The sequence below is a fragment of the Tachysurus fulvidraco genome, chromosome 8 (assembly GCF_022655615.1).
Source record: "Tachysurus fulvidraco isolate hzauxx_2018 chromosome 8, HZAU_PFXX_2.0, whole genome shotgun sequence".
Taxonomy (NCBI): domain Eukaryota; kingdom Metazoa; phylum Chordata; class Actinopteri; order Siluriformes; family Bagridae; genus Tachysurus; species Tachysurus fulvidraco.
Window position 1 is genome coordinate 2,898,000 of NC_062525.1, and position 12,500 is coordinate 2,910,499.

At 45.5% G+C, this 12,500-nt stretch overlaps 1 protein-coding gene across 10 annotated transcripts in view; it reads left to right on the forward strand.

Annotated features, from left to right (window-relative positions):
- The window catches only part of odad2 (outer dynein arm docking complex subunit 2), a 78,390-nt gene that overhangs the window by 47,663 nt on the left and 18,227 nt on the right, over window positions 1-12,500 (forward strand). For 8 of the 10 annotated variants that reach the window (XM_047817404.1, XM_047817402.1, XM_047817403.1 and 5 more), the window contains 3 exons: window positions 2,246-2,360; window positions 6,553-6,741; window positions 8,287-8,508. In XM_047817404.1, coding sequence (XP_047673360.1) covers window positions 2,246-2,360; window positions 6,553-6,741; window positions 8,287-8,508 — 526 coding nt within the window. Of the gene's footprint in view, window positions 1-1,166; window positions 1,414-2,245; window positions 2,361-6,552; window positions 6,742-8,286; window positions 8,509-12,500 lie in introns of those variants that run through there. The other 2 variants (XM_047817405.1, XM_047817407.1) reach the window with 2 other exon arrangements.

Sequence of the window (12,500 nt, forward strand, 5' to 3'; positions counted from 1 at the left end):
ATCGGTGTGTTTCCCGATCATGTTCAGCTTTTCAGTCGTCTCTTAGGCCACGTTCACACCGCAAGTCTTAACGCTCAATTCGGATATTTTGCTCAGATCAGATTTGTTTTGTTTGGCTGTTCACATTACCTTTTAAAATGTGGCCTATATCAGATACCAGTGTGAACCGTTTGCTGTTTCGGACTGACCCGCACGCGCAAACGAACAATAACGATGACGTCGCACGCCGCACGCCGTTGCGCTAAAGTTGGCGAGGTTACGGAGGAAGTAAGCGTTTTCACGTTTCCTTCAAAATGTTCGTGTAATGACAGCCGTAACATTAATGTTACGCTGAGGACGAGAAGAATTGAAGTATCTCCCCGTATACTAATTAGGTCTAACACCTCACTCTCCCTCCACTGACTTGCTCCATCACTGTTCTCCATTTTGTAGACGTAGTCACGTTTGTGTACTCGCCGGCGCATAATTGTGACGAATGTCGATGTAGATTGGCATCAAATCCGCCTTGGTTGTTCACGCTGCGGCCACATTGGAAAAACATCAGATTTGGGTCTGATACAGGACCACATATGGAAGTGGTCTAAATCTGATTTGAAAGAATCAGATCTGGGCCAGATTTGTGTTCACACTACTCCTGAAGAAGTCTGACCTGGTCACCTGACCCCCAAAAAATCAGATTTGGGCCACTTTTACCTGCAGTGTGAACGGGGCCTTAGTCTTACTGTATTATCACACAGTTTCACTCGTTCCCTGTACTTTGTTTCTGCTGTTACTTCCTGCTTATCTTCTCTGACCTCGACGGTGGCTTAGCTCTTAATAACAATCCAGACACTCACTCTTGTGTTCTTCCTTCATGTTTTGTTTAGCATTTTGTATGCTTCTTGCTTACATTATCACGTGATATTGTTTCTGTTCTCGTCCTGTCAGATTTGTGCGTGTCCTGATTGTGTCCAGGTTCTTAGTTGTGTCTCGGTGCCCTGTTCATTGTCCTTTGTTTTTGGTGTTACTTCCTGCTTATCTTTTCTGACCTTCCTGATTAATCCTCTATAAATATTATGTACTTGTTAAAAGGTGCTTTCTCTCTCTCTCTCTCTCTCTCTCTCTCTCTCTCTCTCTCTCTCTCTCTCTCTCTCTCTCTCTCTGTCTCTCTGTCTCTTGCTTTATAGGCATGATTTTTTTTACAGACTTTGGAATCAGATGAGAAATAACTACAAAGTTAAATGAGACTACTCCTGCTACTACTCCTACTTTCGTTTTTACCCGTTAGGGGTCGCCACGGCGAATGATCTGTTTCCACCTAACTCTTCCCTCTTACACCAATTAACTACACATCCATATACCTCCTCTTTAGTCTCCCTCTTGACCTCTTACCTGCAGCTCCATCTCCAACATCCTTCTACCAATATAACCATTTCCCTCCTCTGTACATGTCCAAACCATCTCAATCTAGTCTCTCTGTCCTCGTCCCCAAATCCACCAACCTGAGCCGTCCCTCTGATGTGCTGGTTCCTGATCCTGTCCATCCTCGTCACTCCTAAAGAGAACCTCAACATCCTCACCACTGCTACCTCCATCTCTGCCTCATGCCTTTTCCTCAGTGCTACAGTCTCTAACCCCTACAGCAGAGCTGCTCTCATTACCGTCTTCTACACCTTTCGAATTCCACATGAAGATTTGTGTGTTTAGATTTTGCATGTTTTATGTGTTATTGTCCACGTTGAGACAGGAGACACGTGTGAGGCTTGGGACTGGCACAGAAGTCACGGGCTTATAACCCATGTGGCTAGATTACACTATGACTATTAATAATAATAATAATAATAATAATAATAATAATAATAATAATAATAATAATAATAATAATGTACATATATTTAACAGAATAGTCAAAAGTTTCAAGTTGTGAAAATTGTGTATGTGCATCTCTCTCTCTATCCCCCCTCTCTCTCGCTTTCTCTCTCTCTCTCTATCTCTCTCTCTCTCGTGTTCTCTCTCTCTCCCCCCCTCTCACTTTCTCTCTCTCTCGCTTTCTCTCTCTCTCTATCCCCCCTCTCTCTCTCTTTCTCTCTCTCTCTCTCTCTCTCTCTCTCTCTCTCCCGTTCTCTCTTTCTCTCTCTCTCTCTCTCTCTCTCTCGTTCTCTCTCTCTCTCTCTATCTCCCCCCCCCTCTCTCTCTCTTGCTCACTCTAACACTCTCACACACACTCCTCACTCACACACAGGACAAAACTTTCTCTTCCCCTCAGGATCATCGATGGTCTGGATGGAGTTCGTCTCCTCTGGTCCTTGCTGAAGAACCCAAACCCCGTGGTTCAGGCCAGTGCCGCTTGGGCCATCTGTCCCTGTATAGAGCATGCAAAGGTAAAGAGTGTTTTATTGTCATCCCACTCCATCTAAAAAAGGTTATGCTAGTTCCACCCTTGAGCACTTCCCTTTTAGCCATCTAACATATCACTATCCAAGCACGTTTTCTTCATTGCCTTGTCCAAAATGGGACTCAGCAAACACACGTCTTTATTTGTATGCATTCCTTCTGTAACAAAGCATGTGTCCTAAAAACAGCTCTCGTTCCTGGGGCCGAATCTCAAACGTATCTGTTTGAACAAATCCATGATTGTAATCTGCAAATAATATGTAATGATCAGATTTACAGAGCTTCTGCAAGGTCTGTTTGTCAGTACTGAGTATAAAAACATTCAGGTATTTATAAAGCTCAAAGCTACAGAGCTACGAGTTATTCTGACAGTTACGCCATCAATGTTTCAGGTGACTTGTGTAGTTTAGTGACAGGAGCCAGACAAATAAACAGAGATATAGACAAACTACTATATATAGAAAGAGAGAGAGAGAGAGAGAGAGAGAGAGAGAGAGAGAGAGAGAGAGAGAGAGAGAGAGAGAGAGAGAGAGAGAGAGAGAGACAGAGAGACAGAGACAGAGAGATGGACAGAGAGAGACAAAGACAGAGACAGAGAGATGGACAGAGAGAGACAGACAGAGAGAGGACAGAGAGATAGACAGATAGGGGGGGGCAGAGTGAGAGAGAGAGAGAGAGAGAGAGAGAGAGGACAGAGAGAGAGAGACAGAGAGACGGAGAGAGAGAGAGGGACAATGAGGGACAGAGAGAGAGACAGAGAGGGAGACAGAGAGAGAGACAGAGAGAGGGGGGGGCAGAGAGAGAGAGAGAGAGAGAGACAGAGAGAGACAGAGAGAGGGACAGAGAGAGGACAGAGAGAGAGGCAGAGAGAGATAGAGAGAGGGAATGAGAGAGAGAGAGAGGACAGAGAGAGAGACAGAGAGAGATAGAGAGAGAGAAAGACAGAGAGGGACAGAGAGAGAGAGACAGAGACAGAGAGAGAGGGACAGAGAGAGAGAGAAAGAGAGAGAGAGAGAGAGACAGAGAGAGAGGGACAGAGACAGAGAAAGATAGAGAGAGAGAGGGACAGAGAGAGAGAGACAGAGAGAGAGGGACAGAGAGAGAGAGAGAGAGAGAGAGAGAGAGACATGTGTCTTGAGTTAGCAGCTCCAGGGCAGGTTCAGGAGGAGAACCGTGCTGGATGAACAGCATGAGGAAACCTGGGACTGCAGCAGAAGTCTCCTCCTGAGTTTCTAGTCATTTCACACACTGCTTTGTGATTAGACATTAAAGCCACGTCTAATCTAAAATAATCGGAACGCACAATTAGCGTCTGGAGCTTTACAGCTTGATTGCAACGAATGTCTGTTTTTCACTCACATATCAGTTCCACTTTGTGTGAATTTCTGCAGATTATTCAGGTAGACAACTCTTTCGTCTCGGACTGGTTTTCTCTCTCTCTCTCTCTCTCTCTCTCTCTCTCTATCTTCACTTTTTTTCCTTTCCTTTCTTTTTTGTCTCTTGGCCTTTACCTCACGGTTCCTTCATGATACACTTGATTTTTACAATGTGGAAATGTTGTACTTGTCTTTCTTTTCCTCTCTTTTTATCGCACCTCCAGCTCTGACACACACACACACACACACACACACACACACACACACACACACACACACACACACACACACACACACACACACACACACTTAGTGCTGCGTGCTGTGTGTGCTGATGTGTGCTGGTCCGAGATGTTTTTGTGAGAGAGGATTTGAAAGGAATTCTTAGTGACCCGCCACAGCTGGTGACTTTAACACGCTTCCTCCGTCTCTCCTTTACCTCTTGTTCTCCCTCTGACTCGATTCATCAGTATTCCAACGTTGCCATTTCCTGCTCCTCTCCTCTGTTCTTTCCTCTCTCATTTCTCCTCCACTTTTGTCTGCTCTCTCTCTCTCAACCCTACAGTGTATAGGTGTGCTATTTAGAGTAGGAACATTTGAGCTGGTTCTAGATGGACACTGGTTCTAGATGGACACTGGTTCTAGATGGACACTGGTTCTAGATGGACACTGGTTCTAGCTTGTTCTAGATGGACACTGGTTTTAGATGGACACTGGTTCTAGATGGACACTGGTTCTAGATAGACACTGGTTCTAGCTTGTTCTAGATGGACACTGGTTCTAGATGGACACTGGTTCTAGCTTGTTCTAGATGGACACTGGTTCTAGATGTAATGTAATGTAGTCTAGTGTAGTGTAATGTAGTGTGGTGTAGTGTAGTGTAGTGTAGTGTAATGTAGTGTGGTGTAGTGTAGTGTAGTGTAGTGTGGTGTAGTGTGGTGTAGTGTAGTGTAGTGTGGTGTAGTGTAATGTAGTGTGGTGTAGTGTAGTGTGGTGTAGTGTAGTGTAGTGTGGTGTAGTGTGGTGTGGTGTAGTGTAGTGTAGTGTAGTGTAGTGTGGTGTAGTAGAGTGTAGTGTGGTGTGGTGTGGTGTAGTGTGGTGTGGTGTAGTATAGTGTAGTGTGGTGTGGTGTGGTGTAGTGTGGTGTGGTCTGTTGTAGTGTAGTGTGGTGTGGTGTAGTGTAGTGTAGTGTGGTGTGGAAGTGTAGTGTAGTGTGGTGTAGTGTAGTGTGGTGTGGTCTGTTGTAGTGTGGTGTAGTGTAGTGTGATGTGGAAGTGTAGTGTAGTGTGGTGTGTAGTGTGGTGTGGTGTAGTGTGGTGTAGAGTAGTGTAGTGTAGTGTAGTGTGGTGTGGTGTGGTGTAGTGTGGTGTGGTCTTTTGTAGTGTGGTGTGGTGTAGTGTAGTGTGGTGTAGTGTAGTGTGGTGTGGTCTGTTGTAGTGTGGTGTAGTGTATTGTGGTGTAGTGTAGTGTGGTGTGGTGTGGTGTGGTGTGGAAGTGTGGTGTGGTGTAGTGTGGTGTGGTGTAGTGTGGTGTGGTGTGGTGTGGAAGTGTAGTGTAGTGTAGTGTAGTGTAGTGTGGTGTGGTGTAGTGTAGTGTGGTGTGGTGTAGTGTAGTGTAGTGTGGTGTGGTGTGGTGTGGTGTGGAAGTGTAGTGTAGTGTGGTGTGGTGTAGTGTAGTGTAGTGTGGTGTAGTGTGGTGTGGTGTGGTGTGGTGTGGTGTGGTGTGGTGTAGTGTGGTGTGGTGTAGTGTAGTGTGGTGTGGTGTGGTGTGGTGTGGTGTTGTGTGTGTAGTGTGTCGTGTGTGTAGTGTGGGTGTGTGTGTGGTGTGGTGTGGTGTATAGTGTGTGGTGTGGTGTCTTATGTGTGGTGTGGTGTTGTGTCGTGTGGTGTGGTGTGTGTGTGTTGTGTGTGTGTGGTGTGTGTGTGTGTGGTGTGAGTGTGTGGTGTGTGTTGTGTGTGTGTGTGTGTGGTGTGTGTGTGTGTGTGTGTGGTGTGTGTGGTGTGTGTGTGTGTGTGAGGTGTGTGTGTGTGTGGTGTTGTGTCGTGTGTGTCGTGTTCGTGTGTGTGTGGTGTGTGTGTGTGTTGTGTGTGTGCGTGTCGTGTGTGTGTGTGTGTGTTGTGGTGTGTTGTGGTGTGTGTGTGTGTGTGTGTGTGGTGTGTGTGTGTGTGGCGTGTGTGTGTTGTCGTGTGGTGTGTGTGTTGTGTGTGTTGTGTGTGGTGTGTGTGGTGTGTGTGTTGTGTGGTGTGTGTGGTGTGTCGTGTGTCGTGTGGTGTGTGTGGTGTGTTCGTGTGTGTGTGTGTCGTGTGTGTGTGCGTGTGTGTGTCGTGTGGTGTGGTGTATGATGTGTGGTGTGGTGTGGCCGTGTACGTGTGGTGTGGTGTGGTGTGGAAGTGTAGTGTAGTGTAGTGTGGTGTGGAAGTGTAGTGTGGTGTAGTGTGGTGTGGAAGTGTAGTGTGGTGTAGTGTGGTGTGTTGTGGTGTAGTGTGGTGCGGTGTAGTGTAGTGTGGTGTGGTGTGGTGTGGTGTGGAAGTGTAGTGTGGTGTAGTGTGGTGTGGTGTGGTGTGGTGTGGTGTGGTGTGGAAGTGTAGTGTGGTGTAGTGTGGTGTGGTGTGGTGTGGTGCAGTGTGGTGTGGTGTGGTGTGGTGTGGAAGTGTAGTGTGGTGTAGTGTAGTGTGGTGTGGTGTGGTGTGGTGTGGTGTGGAAGTGTATAAAAGATTTTAGATTTGTTCTTTACTTTAAATATATATTGAACTGTAAGTAACTGTAAGAGTTCCATCCTTTTCACTGTACCTGTGTGTGTAAGGATGCTGGAGAAATGGTACGATCCTTTGTGGGCGGCTTGGAGCTGATCGTTAATCTGCTGAAATCTCAGAACTTGGAGGTGTTGGCCAGCGTGTGTGCCGCCATATCCAAAATCGCCAAGGACGAGGAGAACCTGGCCGTCATCACTGACCACGGAGTCGTAGCCATGCTGTCCAACCTCACCAACACTGTGAGCTTTAACACAGTACTCACACTCCGGAAATAAGGAATACAACCTCAGTGTTCTGCTGAAATAGGACAATAATCAGTTTTCTTAAAATAATAGGTTTCTTTCAAAACTTTCTTTTATGTTTTTATGACATAATTTTTGGTTTTTTATAAGGTTTTATGATCCATTTATTGGCTGTACAGACATCCACATCAAGTTCTACTCGTTTATTAATTAAAGAGCGACACTTTTATCGATTTATATCTACATTTAAAGGTGGGGTCTCCGTTGTTTGAAAGCCATTGTTGACATTTGAAATCACCAAAACAAACACGCCCCTAACCCAAACGGGTCCCACCCCTGTATCGATAGCTCCGCCCACACATACATACGTAACCCAGGCGACTAACGGACAGAAACGTGTCTTTATCATAGCTGAAGGGAAGAACAATACGATTGTAGATAAACAAACAAGCAAAAATGCCACACAAGCATAATGATGTAAAGGACAAAGGCATATATTAGTTCTGTGTAACAAAGCAAAACCAACGTTACTCACCTATCGAGAAGGAAAAAAGCGCCTCGGCGTCTTAAGTAAAGTCGGCCACATATTCACAGGTCGGAGTTTCCCGAGTCGATAACTCCTGAGCTAAACGCTGTTACTACACAAAACGCGGTTGTAGCTGCCTCTCTACATTACTACGATAGAAAAGAGGTGTTATTTGTGTAGTAACAGCGTTTAGCTCAGGAGTTATTGACTCGGGAAACTCCAACCTGTGAATATGTGGCCAACTTCCTGCTCCTTCAGTTCTCTCCAGCGCTGGAAAGCTGATCCTATATTAACACGTCCTACTTCTTGTCCTTATCGTAAGTCTTTCTTCTCTTTCTTTCTTTGTTTTTATCCTCCATGTCGATGTTAAAACCGCTTTCTGCTAATGTCACACATGCGCACCGAACACTCCCTCCGCCACATATCGACAAGACCCGCCCCTTTCTGCTCATTGGCTACACGTTTGTTTTGTTTTTGTTTTGTTTGGCGGCCTGACTCAGTTTTCTGAAGCATTTCTCAAACAACGGAGACCCCACCTTTAATGTTATGGAACATCCATGAAACATGTAAGTGACTGTTCTCGCTTACGTTATAGCAGCTACCTTATAAACAGTCGGCCCCACATCAGCACTTCTTATGCTCTCAACTTTAAAGTCAATAAGGTCAAAATCGTAGTCTGCTCTGTTACCGAGGAACCGTCAGACGCCTTAAAGACTTTCTCGTGTCCTAAGACTGACACCGGAGACTCGTTTCATTAAAGTGTTACATAAAGTCTCTTAGATATTATATTATGTGGAAACATCCATTGTACAGGTTGTTACAATATAAACAATCATTTATTAACCTACACCTGTCAATCATCTAACCTACAACCTATTTATTAACCCTCTGACTGTCAGAGACAGCGTTTAGCTCAGGACTCCTTCCAGACCTTTCTTCTGATTTAGTAGTGGAGTTACTGTATTTAACAATCTCTAACAAGACACGTGGTGTCGTTATTTGTTGTACGGCTGCAGACAGACAACAAGTTACGGAGGTATCTGTCCGAGGCCATCGCTCGCTGCTGCATGTGGGGTTCTAACCGTGTGGCGTTCGGCGAGGCCGGAGCTGTGGCTCCTCTAGTGCGCTACCTGTGCTCTAAAGATCACGCGGTGCACCAAGCCACGGCTCAGGCCCTTTATCAGCTCTCCAGAGACCCTAACAACTGCATCACCATGCACCAGAGCGGCGTAGTCAAGGTAAACAGTCTCACATACACAAACTCACACACACACACACACACACACACACACACACACACTCTCTCACACACACAGAGACAGACAACACAATCAGATGTTTTTACTGCAACAGCTCAGTCACAGGGACTTGTACGGTCGATGCTCCACATACTACACCGTTTTAAAAGTGTTTTAGTTGCCAACCTACAAAAAAATCTATGTTGCAAAAATGTGTAATTTATATCACCTTATTCAGAGCGACTCACATTTTATACAACTGAGCAATTAAGGGTCTTTAAGGGCCTTGCTCAGGGGCCCAGCAGTGGCAGCTTGGTGGACACGGGAATTGAACTCACAACCTTCCAATTGTAGTAGTCCAGCAACTTAACCCTACCACATCACTATATACAGTCCACAATGCCGCGTCAGGGCTAAAGCTAAGGGAATGTGTGACTGAAGCGCTGTGTGAAGTGATTACGTGCCAGCAAGTCCATATAAGGGCATCTACGTCACAAACAAGTATGATGTTGCCGACTAAGCATTTTAGGTCCGTGCATCTGTGCCCCTGCTATATCACGGAGGACGACATGCACTCTCTTTGCGTTCTTTGTCGATGTGGGCGAAGAGGGGCTTTTCTCTTCTGATCTTCTGTAGCATTCAGTGGTGTTCACACTCCGTGCTACAAAGCAGACCGCCTACTCCATAAGCCATTTGAGCTGGTTGCCATGAAGAAGCACCTGTAGCTCAATTTAACAGAAATAAAAGGCAAAGAAAAGTCCTTTCTCTCGGACGGCCCGATTTCTCCTCAGGGCTTGTTTGGGGATGCAGTGAGTACTGTCGTCGACAGGCACCAAGAGCTGAAGCGCCTGTCTGCAACATTCAGGGAGTTTATCGAGCATCCTGGGCCACCTTCCAGCTGCACACATCCCCCACCTAGCTCACTCAGAGCGGTGAAAAGAGAGAGTGTGGTGGCCAGCATGCCCAGGCCCAGACCCATCAGGCGAGACGAGACCTTAGGTCCGTCTTCTCGACCAGCCGGGCTAAGAAAGAATCATGATGCCTGAGGGCTGGGGTTTCTAGGAGCGTCCTTTTCAGGAAAGCTTCCCCTACTTCCTGCCCCGTCACCTCTGGTGCTTCAGGGAGCAGTGGAGTCTGTTCCCAGGGCACAGAGAGTTCCTCAGGTTTGCAAAACTTACCAGTATTATGTTCTTCCTTTCCCACCTCTGGTGCGATGAACACTGTCAGGATTCAGTTCACTGCCCGGTCGGTACAGTACTGAAGTTCCTGCAGTCTTGTCTTTTTCGGTCTCCCACTGAACCACAACAGGTCACGTATGTACCCTTGTTCCCTGAAAAAGGAACGAGATGCTGCGTCTCTGGCCATGCCCCAGGTGTCCACTCGCGCTTCCTTCAGATAAATAGAAGCTGGAGTAATGTGACATAAATGCTCTTATATGGTAATCACGTATCCTTTCCGAGCCATTAAATTGGCGTGTGTTCACACACACACACACACACACACACACACACACACACACACACACACACACACACACACACACACACACACACACACACACACACACACACACATATATATATGGTATATGATATATGATTGTTTATTATTCTGTTTTATTTATTTTAACCCTTTTCTTAGTTCTTGTTCATTTCTGTCTTAAAGATTTGCCACACGCACACACACACACACACACACACACACACACACACACACACACACACACACACACACACACACACACACACACACACACACACACACACACACACTATTTCTAGCCCACTCTTGTTCTTTTTTTCTAAGTGACGTGTGAAAACATCACTAATAAATTTTGAAAGGCTGCAAACTGTTTTCAGAGGCCTTGCGGAGCAGCGAGGGCAGGCAGGACAAGGCCTTGTTTTCTTTCTCGTGCAGCGGAAGCTTGAACGCGTTTTCTAACCGTCATGGGAATTGGGCTGAGCAAACAGCAGTGTATGTGTGCTGAGTGCCGCTCTTCCCGGCCGGTCCCACCGTTCCCGGGATGCCAGGGCAGAAGAGCACGCAAATGCTGTCACCCAGGGGAACGGTTGCTAAGCGAGCGCCTGGACTGGGACGTGGTGGAATGGCAGCGTGGCGAGTCTCTGGCTCTCAGAAAGCTGTAAGAGCACGAGGCCACTAGATGCATAACCTCTGAGTGACAGCTATTTGAAGTGGTCGCTATGTCTAAATGCCATATAATATAAACTACGAGTTCTCCAGTAACAAGCAAAAGGCTGTAAACCGTGTAATATTCTGTGTGTCATGTACGAAAATGCAGGAAGTTTACAGGCACTGCAGGGCAGAATCCTGGCACGTAGAAAAGCTTTAGGATTTGTGTGATTTGTACGCCAAAGTTTCCAAGATTGGAAGCTTTGTGTTAAAATAATTGTTTAGTAACACATGCACGAATCTCTCAGACGTGCCATTTACATCAGTTACATCAGCTCAGGAGATTACCGCTGAAATATTATCACGCTCAGAGCTATCAGGTCATTTATTTAAGCATTTCGAGCAGATCACAGAGCCGTAAACCAACAGACGTTATATGTTATATTTAACCAGAAATCATGACTTCTTAGTTGCTGTTGAAGATTATAAGTAAATATTCTGTCACTGTTATTAACGTGACATAAACATCAATACTGACTTACAAATAATACGGGATACAGCAAACTGAAGACCGAGCAGCTGAGGGTTAACATCCTGGGATTTGAACAGAACCCTAACCGCTGCGCTTCCACTGCCCCCAAACCATTCAGACTACTATAAATATGTGGAAAAACAGTATAGTGTAAGTATAGTAGAAGGATGTGTTAACCAATACGCAGAGCAGTGTAGGAGTGAATAAATAAACATGTTGGATTGTGTAGCCATGCTTTATATACTGAAGGGTCACTGAGTGCTCCTGTGAGTGTATACAGTACATGACAACAGCGACTAGGCTTATTCTTAGATGCCCCTACACCAAGCCCCGAACGCCGATGCAGTTAACATGCTAACGTGTTAAAGGATATGAAAACTTTTTCCTGAGGAAGCTTCGCTAGAACGTTTGGTTTCACAGATCGTGTGCTTGAGACCGGAGGTGCGCATTAGGACTTTGGTGTTATGGGACAAAAGGATTTGGTTTTTACCGGACTTTCATGTAGGGGTGACTTCTAACGAGGAATAAACTCATCTTCTCTAAAAAGGAAGATTATTCAAAAGTAAGCAAAAGAATATCTTTTCAAGAACACGTGGAGCTGTGTGTTGTTAGTGTTATGGAAAGCTCAGTAGCTCTACACAGTACCTATATCTGCGGTCATGACCTGCAGTGACGTAGATTGAGAAACCTTCCGATCTAGACGCTATTAAGCCACGCCCTCTTCTACACGGTCTAGTAGCAGATGTCCAGCTTCACCTGCTTTCAGCATTTCCACTGTTAAATATTTTCACATGAGAAAAGTGTTTGCAAACACCGAGTGGTAAAACGCTTCCCCAATAGAAACAGGCGGATAAATTATGAACGCGGTTACAACGTTGCAGCCAAGATGTTTTTTTCCCATGTTCTTTTTTGCTTTAATGGCGAGCACCAGGCTGATGTGCTGCTGCGGTTTAGCGCGACCCGTAATTAGAGACCGGGCTCAGCGTCGACCGTTCCAAAGGAGAAAGTCCAATTTGCAAAAGTCATTAAGCTCAGTTTGTTTATTTATTTATTTATTTATTTATTTATTTATTTAGTTATTTATTTAATGTACTTTGTGTGTATCCATGGTGCACTTATTTAGATTAGGGATGTTTGTGCATATACAGAACAGTTTTATAGCAGTAGTGCACCGTTATACACACTATATAACACTTACACACTCTCAGTTTCTCTCTACAGAAAGAACACACACACACACACACACACACACACACACACACACACACACATACTCACATACACACACAAATTCAGTTCCATTTGTCTTCACCTCCAGTATACCTGACTC